At 33.2% G+C, this 16,409-nt stretch overlaps 1 protein-coding gene across 2 annotated transcripts; it reads right to left on the bottom strand.

Annotated features, from left to right (window-relative positions):
• Positions 1-4,153: 4,153 nt before the first annotated feature.
• Positions 4,154-7,270, bottom strand: LOC140808443 (protein trichome birefringence-like 2). 2 transcript variants are annotated; one of them, XM_073165587.1, is made up of 6 exons: positions 7,071-7,162; positions 6,211-6,856; positions 5,337-5,532; positions 5,060-5,250; positions 4,705-4,863; positions 4,154-4,584 (listed from the first exon to the last, which is right to left on the bottom strand). In XM_073165587.1, the coding sequence occupies exons 2-6, from the start codon at positions 6,831-6,833 to the stop codon at positions 4,251-4,253; spliced, it is 1,503 nt and encodes a 500-aa protein (XP_073021688.1). In that variant the 5' UTR covers positions 6,834-6,856; positions 7,071-7,162; the 3' UTR covers positions 4,154-4,250. The 2 variants fall into 2 exon arrangements, with proteins under 2 accessions (XP_073021688.1, XP_073021687.1); XM_073165586.1 differs by having other exon boundaries at positions 6,211-7,270.
• Positions 7,271-16,409: the final 9,139 nt, after the last annotated feature.

Raw genomic sequence — 16,409 nt, 5'->3', positions numbered from 1 at the left:
ACAAATTATGAGGTAACTGGTAATAACCAAATTGAAGATTAATTTGTTCATTTTGCTCTATTTTCATATTGTGATCCAGTAGCTTTCGAAGAGGGTGTCAAAGAATCAAAATAGCAAAAGACAATGGATGCTGAAATCACATCCATCGATAAAAATAAAACTTGGGAACTCATCGAGCTTGCAAAAGGTCAAAAAACGATGTGTGAAGTAGATTTACAAGAGTAAATTGAAAGAAAATGGAAAACCGACAAATTCAAGGCACCGTTAATAGCAAAAGATTACAAACAAGAGTTTGGAGTCAGTTATAAAGAAATATTTGCTCAGTTGCAAGACATGATACAATCAGATTGGTAATTGCCTTAATAGCACAATATTCATGGTCTATCTTCTATTTGGCTGTGAAATCGACGTTCTTACATGGAGACTTGGAAGAACATATATGTATCCATCAGACTCCTTGTTATATTAAGTTGGAAACGAGCATAAAGTGTATAAATTGAAAAAAACTTTGTATGAGCTAAAGCAAGTCCCACGAGCTTAGTATAGTCGAATTGAGACTTATTTTTTAAGGTATGTTTTCAAAAAAGTCCATATGGGTATAATCTTTGTACAAAATTGAAGATGAATAAAAAATCTCATTGTTTGTTTATATGTTAATGATCTTATATTCTCTGATATTGTCAAGTTTGAAAAATTTAAGAAGTCCATGATGGTTGAGTTTGATATGTAGGATCTTGGCAAGATGCATATAGTTCAATATACTTATGAGATTTTTATTTCACAAACGAAACGAGTTCAAAAAGTTTTGTGCAGCTTTAATATGAAGAAATGCAATTCTGCAAGTACTCCCGTAGACTATGGTTTGAAGCTAACAAGAATTTGTGAAGGAAAGAAGATTGACAACATATTTTACAAGCAAATTGTTAGAAGCTTAATGTATTTGACAACAACGATGTCGAATTTGAGAATCCTACAGAAATACATTTTTAAGCTGTTAAGAGGATTCTATGATGCCGACAACGAACACAAGAACTTGGTCTCTACTATAAGAAATGAGAACAATCAGATTTGAATGAGAACGAGATGATAGAAAAAGAACTTAAGGATATGATTTTTTTTCCTTAGATCAAGCGGTTGTTCCATGCACTTCGAAGAAACAATCAGTCGTTACTTTATCAACCATTGAAGCTAAATTTGTTGCATCAACTTCACGTGCATGTCAAGCTATTTGGTTGAGAAAAATTCTTGAAGAGCTTAAATTCAAGAATCATGATCCTTTTGCAATTTATTATGATAATAGTTCAGCCATAAAACTATCAGAGAATCTAGTCCTCCATGGAAGAAGCAAGCTCATTGATATGAAATATCAATTTTAAGTGACATCACAAAGAATGAAACAATTGATCTCATCTATTGTAAAAGTGAATACCAAGTAGCTGACATGTTTACCAAGTCCCTGAAACTGCCTGAATTTCATAAACCAAGGGAGCTACTTGGTATTAGCATACTACAAAACAAATTTGAGGGATGATGTTCTTATTAAGCCGATGTTTACCTTATCGGTTTAAGGGAGATATTATTGAATTGTTAAAGGTTTGTCGAAGTACTTAGTTATCTGTCTTGTCAAATAAAATATGTTGGTCATTGTTTATTATTAACAAAGTATTACATAAATTAATTATCTTAGCATATTTGTTATTTCATGGTTTAGTGGTCAAATATTGTTGCTATTTTTATGGTTTTTTTCATGTGTGTATTTGCCTATAAAAGGCTCATTGCTGAATAAATAAAATATATAACAGAAAACAAATTTTTTCTCTTTGTTTGATTTATATTTTATTCTCTGAACCACTAACCACAAATTTATATGTTCATTTAACTTGAAGTTTAAAAAATACAGTTCGAACCATTTTTGCTTATAAAACGTATATGTTTATTTGGCTTGAAGTTTAAGAAATTAAGTTTGAACTATTTTTTGTTATGAAACATAGAAAATATACCTTTAAAAAATATTAATAGTAGCCTACTTTTTCATGTGAAAGAATACATAATAAAAAAAAAATATGTAAGAAATATTAATAGCATTCAACTTTTTATTTGAAATAATATATATTTATGTATTAATTAAATAAATAAATAAACTAAATTAAATTAAATTAAAAATATATCAATTATTAACGTATAAATTAATAAATAAATAAACTAAATTAAATTAAAAATATATCAATTATTAACTAATAATTGGGAAAATAATGCATAATGGTGTATCAATCCATCAATTAAATAAATTAAGTTTATTTAACTTGAAGTTAAAAAATTAAGTCTGAACCTCTAACTAAAAATTAATATGTTCATTTAACTTAAATTTTAAAAAATTAAGAACATACATTTATCATATATAAATCAATCAAATCAACAAACTTTAGAGCAATATTATATGAGTATGTTCATTTTAATAAGTTGGTAAATCACAATACATTATTATTATTATAAAAAATAGAGAACTAAAATTATTCACATCGTGATGACCTCACAATTATTTCAAATACAATAAAACACCAGCATTTACAAATATTTATTTAAGCTAAATTTATATATTGAAACCATATGCAACTCAAATATTAGATCACCAAAAATGTATGGATGAGTGTTATAGATAAATATAAATGAGGTAACGACATATTCATATATTCATTTAACTTTAAGCTAAAAAAGTTAAGTATGAATCATTTTTTGTTTAAAAAAATAGAAAATATATTATATGTTTAAAAAATACTAACCACAAATTTATATGTTTATTTAACTTGAGGTTTAATAAATACAATTTAAATTATTTTTGGTTATAATACATATGTGTTTATTTAATTTGAAGTTTGAAAAATTAAGTCTTAACCGCTAACAAAAAATTAATATGTTCATGTAACTTGAAGTTTAAAAAATTAAGTCCTTACCATTTTTGGTTATAAAACATAGAAAATATATTAAAAAATAGAAAGATTTATTGTAGGTTTAAAAAATACTAACCATAAATTTATATATGTGTTCATTTAACTTGAAGTTTAAAAAATAAAGTTTGAACTATTTTTAGGTATAAAACATATATGTTTTTTTAACTTTAAAGTTTTAAAAATTAAATCCGAACCGCTAATCAAAAATTTATATGTTTATGTATTTGAAGTTTAAAAAAACATAGAAAATATATTAAAAAAATAAAAAATATATTGTGGATTAAAAAATACTAACCATAAATTTATATGTTCATTTAAATTGAAATTTAAAAAATAAAGTTTGAACTATTTTTAGTTATAAAACATATATGTTTTTAATTTGAAGTTTAAAAAATTAAGTCCGAATCGCTAACTAAAAATTTATTTAACTTGAAGTTTAAAAAACTAAGTCTGAACTGCTAACCAAAAATTTATATGTTCATGTATCTTGAAGTTTAAAAAATTAAGTTCGAACCATTTTTTGTTATAAAACATAGAAAATATATTAAAACATAGAAAATATATTTTAGGTTTAAAAAATACAAACCATAAATTTATATGTTCATTTCACTTGAAGTTTAAAAAATAAAGTTTGAACTATTTTTAGTTATAAAACATATATGTTTTTTTTTTTTAATTTGAAGTTTAAAAAATTTAGTCCGAGCTGCTAACCAAAAATTTATATGTAGATGTAACTTGAAGTTTACTAACCATAAATTTATATGTTCATTTAACTTGAAGTTTAAAAAATAAAGTTTGAACTATTTTTAGGTATAAAATATATATGTTTTTTTAACTTGAAGTTTTAAAAATTAAATCTCAACCGCTAACCAAAAATCCATATGTTCGTGTAACTTGAAGTTTAAAAAAATTAAGTCCGAACTACTTTTTATTATAAAGTTTAGAAAATATATTGATGTGAAATAATGTATAGTAAAATAAAATGTATTAATTAATTATACAAATTAGGTAATTAGATAAGAAAATTGAAAAATCACCTAAATAAATAAATAAGACATTAATTAAGTAATAGTTGGAAAAGGATAACCAAATAAATTCACAATTCAAACTCATATATTTATAATAGTATATATATATATATATATATATATAGATAGATATAGATAGATATAGATATTATATCTATATATATATAAGTTCTTGTATTCAGGCGGGTGAAGAATATATGTAGTTTGAATTCTATGTTATACAACAAAAAAAAATTGCACCATTCTGAAAAATTTTGACATAATTTTCTTGTACTCAGTTTCTCCAAGATCCTCTCCCACTATTTAATAGAGATACATAAAGCAACTCATTCCAAGTATCTGGTACACCAGGCAAGCACCAGTGGCTACAATCTTGTGCATGCACATTACCAGTTTCTGGTCTTGAATAGGGTCTGTAAACCGAAGGATGGCCATCTTTTCTGTGATCTGTTATTCGACTAATGTTTAGATACGTAATCGGAGTTTTCATACCCTTAACTACAGATTCCAGAACTCTCATCTTTTCCGGATACTTCTCTAAATAAGTTTCATTAAATATTGGTTCGGTTTCGTTGTGGCATTGTCCTCCTAAGTTCCACGGGCCACCCCTACAAGCAACCACAACATATCAAATACCCCGTCAAGCTGAAACGCAGCCTTAGACAATATACATGATCAGCATATAAAGATTAATGCAACAAAAGAGAGAATGATGTTTATTAACCAACCTGAAATGAGTGACGGAGTATCCTCGAAAAATAACCCGAGTTTTGTTTACATCAATATTCTTATCCACCCAGTTCGCCCAAGTGGTAAGTGCCCTTTTGTAGGCTTCCAAAACTTTAAGTCTCGGGTGAACATAATTACCCTCCTGGTAATAATCTTCCCTTTAAATCGATAAATGTTCCTCGTTAACACAAGACTGGAATAATCCTTTTGCAAATAAATTGGAAAAATATAGGACTGACATACCCTTGAGAATATGTGTAATCATGTACCTTCTTTTACTCATGCACGCAATTTTTTGCATGCCCGCCAAAATAAAGGTGATGTATTTCATCAGAAAAATTCGAAAAAACTCACCCACGAGAGGTCTTCTCATGAGTCCACCAGTGTCCTGTATTGAATATCATCACATCGGCACCATGATACATGGAAGTCGTCTCATCCATTAAATCCAGTCGTAGTGTCTCAAAAGAACCGTTTCTCCCTTTGAAAGACGATTCCTTGACAAGAAACGGAGAATTAACAAAGTCCACAGAGCAGTTAAAGTCCTGCAAATAAAGCCAAACAAAGACGAAATAAGCTCAGACAACGTCAACGGTCATAGGTTATGGCTTTTAAAGGTTACAGAGCATGCCTCAAATCTGAAAGCATAGAACCCCTTCTTTTTAAATTCTCTCCTCCCGGATATCTCGTAGACTCGTTTCGTATCTCGTACACCACCATGACGAAGCATACAAACAAGTGATTCCCACATGTTCCTATTTAGAGAATCTCCAACAAAAACTAGCCTTTTCCCTCTTAAGCCCTCGAGAAAATCAGTAGCATTAAAGCTGTGAAAGCATCATAATCAGATTTCAAAACGACGAGAATGGTAAAAAATAATAAAATTTTCTAAAACATTAACTCTTTAAACTCCTGCATCTGAGCGCTAGGCAAATGCAAGGGCAGTTACTTAAATTGCATTCTGAATTCTAAGAAATCTATGATGATGTGTATCACACCATGAAGGCTAGTCACATGGGGTTAAAAGGTCTAAACAGACCTATTATTTGATAAACCGGATAAAACAAATATTCTCAGTAATAATGTATAGACCTTTGAGCTTGACAAACAATCTTAGTAGGCCTCCATGTTATTTATCTCGAAGATCAGTTGCAGACGGTGAACGGTAAAAATTCATAGAGATGCAACAAAACAAAAGTACACGATGAAACAAAATAAAACACGTGAATGCTGTTAAGGCTCTTCCATGTGTGTGTGTGTGTCTTCGACTAAATCCGTTATCAACATATGCATTGAAATCAGCACACTAACAGGTAATAATCCATATTAAATTGCACAAAAGAATCAAATGACTACTTTCTAGTATACCATAAGCCTACCAGAAACAGAACAACAAATGATTTACCTTCACACTCAATGCAGTAACTAAAAATCACACATTAGTTAAGATGGGAATACCAAAGTAAATCTTTATCCTCTAAACATAAAGAACTAGATAAACTTACATGGGGATGTCACAGTCATACGGCAGCCATCTCCATTTCACGAACTCGCTATCCACCCTCCCGTTGAGATGGCAATCGAAATCCTTGTCAATATACGGGCAAGAATCAGGAGGATAATATGGCTTGGTATCATCCCTCACCCATCTACCACTAAAGATATCACATTCCTTATAAGACCTTGCATTTGCACCCATACCCTCTACTTTATGCTTCAAGCCATCAATATCTCCATCATTAGTGTGACTTCGAACCTTACCATCTCTCAAGGCTTCATTTTTTGGTTCATCAGATTTTGATTCATGCCCGCTTGAATGAACAAGAAGATTCTCATGTACATTTTCCGGTTCAACGATATCTTTAAAATCATTTTCTTCAGCAGAAAAACTTTCGTTCTTCACATTCTCAGAGGAATCTATCAAGATTAAATTTTTATCTACAGGAGACCAATTTTCTCCATTTTTTCTCACAACACTTTCTTCTCCAATAGCAAGGCCCCCGTCTCTAAACCTCCCAGAGACATTCCCCGCCTGGGAATCCTCAAAAACATCATCTTTCTCACCAGAATTCACAAAATCTAAACTTTTATTACTCCTCACAACGTTTGCTTCAAAGGTTTGTTTCATACCACATATATGTTCTGATTTTTCTACAACCAAAGAATCATTGCTTTCACTTGAAGAATTTTTAAAACTAGAAGAGGGCCAAGAAACAAAAGTGTTATTACCATGTGAACTAAAAGTAATCAACCCAGGAAATACAGGGTTAAAAAATGGAGTCTTGAACGAAATATCAAACATAAACAACAACACAGTAAAAAATATAAAAGACAACACAATGCCAAACCCAAATCGTGAAACCACCTTTCTCCTAGGAGATGATAGCAACTGGTCTGAAAATAAGAATTTTTTCACGTCCATGGTTGGCAAAGAAGAAGAAAAACCCACCATTTTTCATAAGAATTAATCTCCCAAAAACTTGGCAAAATTTACGCGTATCATTTGTCCTGTAAACAAACTATCAGGTGTTCGAAAGCAGTTATTTTGGTCATTTTTCCCTTGGATTTAAGTAATATACTGAGATAACTATGCAAAAGGCGGATTACATCGTTTTTTATTTTCGATCAAGTCAAAAGATTATTGTAGTTTTGCCAGGTGTGCAGTGTTTTGTTTGAAGCGGCAATTTCTCACAAAATGGATTCGCTTCAGGGAGGAACATTGGTCGGGTTTGGTTGCGTTTGGTTTGATTACAATATTTTTATATTTGTTGGAAGATTGAATATTTATATACTACATAAATATTATAATAAATATAATATGGAAGATATTAAATTTTATTTGAAATACAATAATATAAAATAATTTTTTATTCAAGATGATGTTTGAATTTCAATATTGTTCTGTTTGGTTTTATTTTAAAAAATATGATAGATGATATGGGATATGGGTATTTTGGGTTAGAAAAATTTGTAGGCAAAAATTTGTGTGACAGATAAATCTCTTATTTGGGTTATCCGTGAAAAAGTATTGTTTTTTATGCTAAAAGTATTATTTTTTATTGTGAATGTCGGTGGAGCTGACTCGTCTCATAGATAAAGATTCGTGAGATCGTCTCACAAGAATTATATTATATATATATATATATATATAATAAGTGATTTCGAGAGTTAAAAATGTTAATATCCTATTAATATAATAAAAATATTTTGTTATATAAGTAACAAAAAGTAATTGAGTATTTTAAAAGATTAAACATTGAGTATTTTAAAAGATTAAACTTTTAATAAAATTTATCAATAATTGTAGAAAAGAAAGTTATAAGAAATATATACTGAATGTACCCACTTCTATGTGCTTTATATTAATTATCATAAAAGTGATTTGATTTTTTAAATAATATTGTTAGGTCGTATTTTTGTTGACTTTAGATTTTTTTATTATTTTATTATTTAAGAAAATCTAAGATATTATAATATAAATATTGAAAAAAAAGGAAGATTCGAAGAGACGGCGGAAGATATTATTTGTTTTATAGACTTTTACTAGTTTTTTTATTTATTTTTAAATCCGAAGAGATGGAGGAATATATTATTTTTTAAAAGACTTTTACTAGTTTATTTATTTATTTTTTAAAAAACAAAGGACTCGACTCGAGGGGCATATTTGTCCCGTCATTAATTCGAGGACCACTTAAATACCTATTAAGACTACACACGCGGTGTGTGTACAATTTTTTTTATAATTATTTATGGACTAAAATGAAATTTGACAAATTATAGAGGTACTAAAGTGCTATTTGAATAATTGTAATAAAAAAAATAAAAACAAAAATGTTTTTTGAAATTAAAAAAAAAAACAAAAATGTAATTTTGATATCAAATAGGGACAAAATAGAGAAACCAAAAAACAGACTAAAGACACCAAAAACAGTTATTCTAATATGCTTAAACTTAATAAATAGTAAAAGATTTATGGTAGCCACGTGCCTCTATTCTTCACGGTAAATTTGCGTGCTTGCAAAATTGGGTTTATTTCATCCTACCTATGTGGGCATTGCCCCCATGATAGGATGGATGGTCAAGATTTGTCCATGCATATGTAAGACCCACAATTTTTTTTTGAAATTGTATGTTTGGCAAGATCTTGGCCATCCATCCTCTCATGGGGGCAATGCCCACATGGGTAGGATCTCATTAACCGCAAAATTGTGCTGCCACGTTTTGCCAGATTTTAGCCACGTGTCTTTGTTGAGCGGTTGAGATTCTTCAACGCTTCCATGTGCAATTTTAATTTAATTGGGCTTCGGTTGTTTGAAGCCCTAAATCCCGCTATACATGTTTGGATCCACAACATTTTTCCTTCGGTTGTGAATTTTTTTCGAGAATTTTAATGAAATCATTTATGTATGTTTTTTTTTAAGGGGAAATTGTCAAAAACTCCCTATTTCCATTCTCAACCTCCTCTTTACTCCCTACCCCATTAAAACTTTGTTTCAACTCCCCATATCCCTCAAATTTCCAAGTTTGCCCTTATATATTTATTTTAAATAATTGATTTCTTTTTTGTAGTAAAAGGCCCATCATGCTTCCGTAAAATAAATTGAATCTTTTACCTTTTTGACTAGAGTACCACCGGGTTATATCCACCGTTTTTTACGAACTGCTCCTCACAGTCCAACCACACGATCGCAACCGATGGTTACTAAGCAGATTCCTTCAGCAATACTTAGCACAGCTCTAATTCGTTTCCTACCTTAGAGCGTACAGCAAAAGATCAATTTTTGAAAATAATACATGATAGGGGCTAAGAGCAAAGATCTCTTTTATTCAAACACAAACATTTATTTATTACATAGTAACCTCCTGTAGAGGAGGAGAAACTTGTTTTAGCTACTTATCGTAGCTGAACTCTTAACACACATAAAACTTGAAAGAAAATATTACAACCTTGTATGAAAGAAATGGAGAAAATATTTGATGATCTTCACTTCCTTCTTTCTGCCTTATTTATAGAAGGCTCCTTCGGATTTGAACTTCGGATTTCAAATCTTCATAAGCCTTTACAGCTTGCATTGGGGACCATTTGGTGGTTGAGGGGTCCCTGTCTAGATTATTAATCTTGACATCAACTTCTCATCCTCCTTTATCTCTTTTAGATACCATTGACGATGAGTTTCCAGGATATCGGCAGTAATTTCATCTTTTTTATACTCTTTGAAATGATTTACTAACCATTTAAGAGCTTCTGCCTCTTTCCTCTTGTATGTTATTCTTCTTTTCAAAACTTTCAAATATACACGATACATTTTAAGTTTTGGTTCTGGTGTGTTAACTGGTTTCCTTTCTGTCCTTATTTATGGATGAATTTTCGGGACCAGTTAATTTACTTTTATTCATTGGATTCCTTTTAGATTGGTGTCCAATGCTTGCTGAGTCATCCACCATTTGTTATTGATGGTCTATTTGTCCTTTACCACTAATTAGTGGTTGTCTTGTTTCTTCCACTCACATGGTAGTGGTCCTGCTTTTGTAGTGGAGGGTCACATGTCCCTTTTAATTTTGTCGAGGAATCTTTGGCTTTCGGCTTCCTCGAGGAAATCGTGAATGTGGTCCATCCCCACTTGTACTGGTATCGGTAAAGTGTTTCCGATCAGATCTCGGCTTGAATCCTTTACCAAATTCCGGTTCCTTCTGGTTTTGGCATTCTGGACAGATGTTTTCAGACCATCTTCCTACATGTGCCATATTACAGAATTTCCGACGAGTTTCTTTACTTGCCGGCAGCTTGCTATTCCACAAAAGATTTCTTTTCTTTTCAAATAGATCTTCTGCAAAACTTGTTGTTTTTCCTGTCATGGTATTTAACAGGAATGATCCGTTCCCTGAATGATTGTAGAATTTGAACGGAAACTTGACTTTGTCCATCTCAGTGAGACAGACCCAAATACCCCAAGCTCTTCTGGTAGAAATGTCATCTTCAGTCATTGAAGACACTAGGGGTGTTTCTTCTGTCGGAGGGTCCTTGATAAATTTCTGGATATTTGAATCTGGCCTCCTTAGCTTGATGAAATGAAAGGCTTCGTGAGAACCTTTCCCTGCTGGTTCTGGTGCTGCACTAAAGAAGTATAGCTCCAAAACATCTCCTCTGGACAAATAATCATTGTTTGCCCAAGTCTCGTGAACAGCTTCCTGGATCCACTTTGGTAAACCTGAGATTTCCGGAAAGCTGGGTGATGTAGTATAAACTGAGGCAAGAGCCCCAAATTCATACCAAGCTTTAACCTCCTTGGGATATGAATTAGGTTTCATCCATACCCTTGGATATTTTCCTGAAACATCAACCCTATTTGTAGCTGGGTTAATGCCAATACGTGTTTTTAATTTCTCCCAATTCTGCTGATAAACCTGGAATGGAGAAATTACACCTTCATTAGTACCAACCTTAGCTTTGCCTTTGTCAATACGAGGCCTAAGGTTGATCTCTCCCTCTTCAATCCCCGAGGTGAAGGGTTGACTTGAGGACTCAAGATAAGGATCAGGAGTCTCAATTTTTGTTTCAGCCGACTCATCTCGTGATGATCCCGACTTAACACTTGTGCAAGGGGTATTTGAATCCCCCGCTACAGGTATAGAGTCCTGTACTCGAAAACTCTCCATTTGAGAAACCAGTGGTCTCTCAATGCCCTGGAGGATAGGCCTTTGCGTTACAGACCATAACTGAGTATATGCCTGTAAACATCCTGTAATTCGATCAGAGACAATTCTCTTATCAGCTTGTTGTAGCCTTCCCGCAACTTCTGCGTTAACAGCTAACTTGTTGAACTCGGTTTGAAGCATTTCAAGGTGTTCCCTCAAATGCCTCTGCATCTTGATAATAGCATCAATGTCAATGCTGTCCATCTCTTGTTAAAAAATCTGCAAGAATATTTTCATGAGATTTTATTATCATAATATCAAAAATATAATTTTGACATAAAGTTTGCCATCGTAATAATCTAGCCTTCTCCGGTTTAGACTCAATTCTATTCCTCAAAAAGGCTTTAACTTGAGTGTTATCAACTTTCAAAGTGAATTTCTTTGCAAGTAAAAATAACGGCCATTTTTCAAAAGCCCTTTTTACTGCATAAAATTCCTTTTCGTTGATATGCCATCTTATGGCTTCTGCGTCTGAGAATAACCCACTACAATATCTGCATGGTTGTTCTCCATCTGGTGTGAGCTTTGTTAATACTGCAGCCCACCAATGATCACTGGCATCGGTATATAATACCAGATCATCCTCGTCTTGAGGAATAGCCATCTTTGGAAGATTTTTGCAAACCTTCTTTAAATGGATAAGTCCCTTTGTGTGTTCGTCTGTCCATATAAATCTAGCATCCTTTTTCAATAATGGACTGAACACCTTCCTGTGTTTTGCTAGGTTTTTAATAAACATCCCAGCAAAATTAACAACCCCTAAAAAACTTTGAAGTTGTTTCTTGTCTTTGAGATTCTCTGGAAAATTCTGCACCTTTTCTACTATGTGTTCTTGCAGAATTATTCCTGATTCATCGATTTCAATTCCGAGGAATTCAATCTTTCTTGTAGCAATGACTGCTTTCTTTTCAGATAAAACCAGTCCTTCTTTCTTGCAAACATTAGAGAAAATCTCCAAATGTTTAACATGTTCATTCATATCTTTGGATGCTATTAGAACATCGTCGATGTAAACAAACATAAACTTGAAATAATCTTTGAAAAGATTATCCATCTTTCTTTGAAATATTTGGGGTGAGTTAGCCAATCCCATTGGTAATACTTCCCAAATATAATGTCCTTGAGGTGTGGAGAAAGCTGTGAATTTCTTGCTTTCTTCCTGCATCCGAATCTGATAGAATCCAGACTTGCAATCAAATTTAGAGAATATCTTGGCATTGCGAATGCAACTAATCAAGTGTTCTCTACTAGGTATAAAATACCCATCAAACTCCAGAATCTTATTAATTTCTTGATAATTAATAACCAATCTGGGTTTTCCTCGTTTAATTTCACCATGGTTTCTTACCAGAAAACCTGGACTGCTATATGGTGACATACCTGCTTTGATTAATCCAAGGTCCAAATGTTCCTTGATTATAATCTGCATATCCCTCTGATCAATGATGTTCATTGGGATGGGTTTACAACGGACAAATTCATACTCTTTGCCTTCCTTGATCTTAAGGCAAGCCCTGAGTTGATTTCTGTCCCACCATGCCAAGGGATCTTCGTTATAATTTTCTTTGATCCTCTTCTTGACATCTTCCAGTGATACCTTAGATTCAAACTCTACTTCATTTGTGTGTAGAGTTATCTTAAGGCATTCTATATCTTCTGGTTGGAGTTCCTTATCTGCTCTTAACTGGAGCATTGTTTCTCCAAACCGTCTTGAATCCTTCATTTTTGGGTTCAGAAGTTTTCCTGAATCACCACGCTTGCTGCGAAACTGGATTGGCAATTTTCTGTAAAATGCCTCCCTAAGTCTCTGGACTATGATTTTGTGGGCACATGGTGTTGTGAACACTAATCTTCTAGTCTCATTTTCTTGTGTATAGGACTTGAACATTTGTAGGAAATTATTTCCTAACAATATGTCAGCTCCTGTATCATGAAAATAAATTGGTGGTGTCTTTACCTTGTACCAAGGTGTTTGTCCAGCACCGCCAATCATGATTTCAGTCATCTTAATCCCTTTACATAAGATTAAGATTCTTCTGGAAAAATCTCTTCCAGCAATCTTGGGTAACTCTTCTTCCAAATTATTTGGAAAAACTCCTCGTTTTGCTGTACATATTCCAGCACCTGAATCAATATATGCAGCAAAGTATTCTGCCTTATATTGTTCATACAACATTCCTACTGGAATGTATATGGAGAATGGACTTGTGGTCATTGGATTTTCCACATTTTATCTTCTGCCATAAACTCCATTCCATACTCTAGACGTTTCCAAGGTTTATGTTCCTCGAGAAACTCTAGCCCAAGAATCAATCGTTCTGATTCTTTTCCTGGAATTCCTTGAATATGAACCTCCAATTCTCCGATATTAATCAGTCCTTGGTAAGTTCCTATCATCGGTTGTTCCAAATAGTATATTGAATTACAAGGAAATTAATTCCTTTGTTTTGTAATATCAAATACTATTTCTACTTCCTTCCAACCTTCTGGGCATCTGAGCTTTCCTATTGTAGAAAAACTTTTCAACTCCTGTTGGGTTTCTATGACAGGCTTTTTATCCCATCTGTAACTTGTAATTCTATTTCCTTGAAAAGATAGTCTTCTTGGTTCCAGTCTAAGACTTTGATTTCTCTGTAGAATCGGTTTGTCTTGGATCTGGATATCTGTTTCCTGTATTAAAGGAAACTCAATTCTTTCTGGATAAATTGCCTGCGCAACTTTTCCAAATATCTCAGGTATTTCAATAAACTCGTTTCTAATAAACAATTCAGAATGATGTGTATTAGATAGAGCATATGAAATCTGATAGGTAATAGAATATGGTCTATTGCCTTCCTTCATCAACCTTTTTTCCTTGAAGTTCTGATGTAATGTCAAGGCTCGGCTGAAATCTCGATCTGCCAGGTTGTAGGCTATCCTTGGATAGATTACTCCTACAATTTTTCCTGCACAGAGGTATCCTGAGATTGTTCCCAGTACTGAATCTTGTAGATTCCTCATTCTTTTATCGCATATGGCGATATCAATTGGTGAATCTATCTCTTCTTTGAAAGTAGCCTTTATCATAATCTGGATTGCTCCTATATGAATCCAGGACATAGTCCTTGCTACTTCTATCTTGAGTTTTTGTAATTCCTCCTTTATTTCTTCGGAAGGAATTAACTGCATCTCCATTCTATTTCCTGTAAGTTCCATTGGGATTGCCATTTCCCTTCTAGAAACTTTATAGATTAGATGATGCTTTCTGTTTCTTAGGCCAAGACTTCCTAAGAACTTTTCTACCTGTCCTGCAGAGAAACCTTGATATCTCTGTAGACTCGGATTTTCTCTCATGATTCTTTGAACCATGTTATGAGATATTGTTGTCTGGCTAAAAAACCCAGACAAATCTTCATGTGTTTCGTGTCGAAACACCTCGTCTTCAGTCAGATTCCGATTCTGTTCCATCAGATTCTTCCTGACTTAAGACTTCCTCTTCTTCATATATACTCTCATCTGAGGCAATGTCCTCAAATTGGTATACTTGAATGAGATCTTGGTAATAAACTGCTTCTTCAATATCCGGAGTAGGATCAAAACGTTTAATACCTCTTTTCTCATTTTCTGGACAATTGGTCGAGATATGACCTCTTGCTCCACATGTCCAGCAATTACAATCCTTGAAACTTTCATTGGCTCTAGTATGAGCTCTTCTGAAAGTTTTCTTTGTAGGTGTTCTTCCTGTGCTTCGAGATGAACTTGATGCCTGGGATGATATCCTACTTCTCGATGGTCCGCTTCTTTGTCCAGATTTATAAGATCTGGCTTTCTGTCTAGACCATACGGTTCTTGGTTTCCAAGAACTTCTTCCACTTCGTGCATAAGGATGAGTCCTAAAACTTTTCCTTTTATGTTTCTGTGGTTTACTTCCAATAATTGTTGGAAGATCATTTTCCTTACAACACAAAGGAGTTCTTTTGTTGATACTCCTTAGTCGTTTGTAATTCTTTTGTAATGCTGCCATGTGACACCATTCTGCTAATTTCCCTTTAAGGAAAGAGGCTCTTCTTGCCAATGTATCTGGATTACCAGGTACGTATTCCCCTATGAGCATTTCTCTCCACGGGCTTGGCATTTTTGCGAAGAAAAGCTGCATAGCTATATCTTCTTCGACTCCTGAATTCCATCTATATTTGGTGAATAACATAATGTATTCATCTACCAAACATATATCATGTAATTCAAGACTATGCAGAGCTTGAGTATATTTTTTCTTCTTCTCTGTATTTTGACTGTTGAAATAGTCTACCCCTATAAAGTGTGCTTTGAATAGGGTAGCCATCTTTCCAGCGATCTCACTAAGAGATTCTCCAACTAGGACTGACTCTTTCATGTCTGCTGAAGTCATGTCCCAAGCAATTTTTACTGATCCCATAAGACTCATTTCCAAAAGTTTAATGAATCCTTCTTTGTTGAGATCAAGTGTTCCTGCTGCAATTCTCATAGCAGATGTCCAATCGTCTATGAGATCTTCTCTGTTTTTGAAGTCCAATACATCAAGGTTAAGCATAACCCCGTAAGGATGTATAGGATCTAAAACAGTTTTCCCATAGGGTGTTTGGTGCAAAGGGATTTGAGTTCTCCTTGCCCTTGTTCCCGCTGGGTGTGATCCTCCACCAGTATGGAAATCAGTCTGAGATTCTCTCATATTTATATTATGAGATCCCATACTTTCCCTTGGTGGTTCCTGGGAAGATGACCAGGTTATTGCAGGTGGTGTTTCACCTACTGCTGTATTCATCTTTAGATCTACTACTTTGAGATTTGCGAAAGATTCCGCAAGCTCTTGTAGATCCTCCAAACCAATCCTTTCTAAAGTTGTCATCAGATCAATTTCTTTTCTGAGACAGATTTGATTAGATTGATCATCTTTTCTTCTTCAGTTAAAGGTTTTGACACCACTCTGGCCTTCCCTTGTTGATGTAACAAAGGTTCGGTACCAAAGGATGGTGGTAACCAGCCTCCTGAA

This window comes from Primulina eburnea, chromosome 12 (assembly GCF_022965805.1).
Source record: "Primulina eburnea isolate SZY01 chromosome 12, ASM2296580v1, whole genome shotgun sequence".
In the NCBI taxonomy this organism is placed as follows: domain Eukaryota; kingdom Viridiplantae; phylum Streptophyta; class Magnoliopsida; order Lamiales; family Gesneriaceae; genus Primulina; species Primulina eburnea.
Note: the sequence above shows the minus strand (reverse complement) of the source record. Positions and strands in the feature narration are given on the sequence as shown.

What these genes read in the sequence shown, in the direction of transcription:
- LOC140808443 (XM_073165586.1), bottom strand. Translation starts at nt 7,157, where the DNA reads ATGGTGGGTTTTTCTTCTTCTTTGCCAACCATGGACGTGAAAAAATTC. An exon ending in TATGACTGTGACATCCCCAT is followed by an intron (nt 5,533 to 6,210) that starts GTAAGTTTATCT and finishes ATGCTTTCACAG; the next exon opens with CTTTAATGCTACTGATTTTC. An exon ending in TCTATGCTTTCAGATTTGAG is followed by an intron (nt 5,251 to 5,336) that starts GCATGCTCTGTA and finishes CTTTATTTGCAG; the next exon opens with GACTTTAACTGCTCTGTGGA.